The 299-nt window shown below is 60.5% G+C and overlaps 1 protein-coding gene across 1 annotated transcript in view; it reads right to left on the minus strand.

Annotated features, from left to right (window-relative positions):
• Positions 1 to 6: 6 nt before the first annotated feature.
• Positions 7 to 299, minus strand: part of NOX5 (NADPH oxidase, EF-hand calcium binding domain 5) — a gene marked incomplete at its 5' end in the record, with an annotated part of 3846 nt that continues 3553 nt past the window's right edge. Inside the window, one exon of the mRNA XM_009868519.1 lies at positions 7 to 146. Within this exon, the coding sequence (XP_009866821.1) occupies positions 7 to 146 (140 nt within the window). The remainder of the gene's footprint in view (positions 147 to 299) is intronic.

Here is a 299-nt window from a genome sequence, read left to right on the forward strand (position 1 = left end):
CAAGGGTTAGAAGTTTTCTTTGAAGAAGCGGAAGCCAAAGTGCTCGCAGTGCACCCTGATGACTTTGGCGAGCGCCGGCGAGCCACAGAAGAAGACCTGGACCTTCCCTTTCTTCTCCTCTGCCACCTTCCCAAACACCTGGGGCACAGGGGAAAGGAGGAGGTGGGGGCACCGCCCAGGGATGCGCGGATCTCCCCGCTTTGGCAGCTGCTGCCCAGCACAACTCAGCCTGCCCAAGCCCCGACAGCCACTCGGTTTCACAACAGATGGAAAAGCTTCCCCAGAACCGGGAACCCCCC

Source organism: Apaloderma vittatum, unplaced genomic scaffold (assembly GCF_000703405.1).
Source record: "Apaloderma vittatum isolate BGI_N311 unplaced genomic scaffold, ASM70340v1 scaffold34434, whole genome shotgun sequence".
In the NCBI taxonomy this organism is placed as follows: domain Eukaryota; kingdom Metazoa; phylum Chordata; class Aves; order Trogoniformes; family Trogonidae; genus Apaloderma; species Apaloderma vittatum.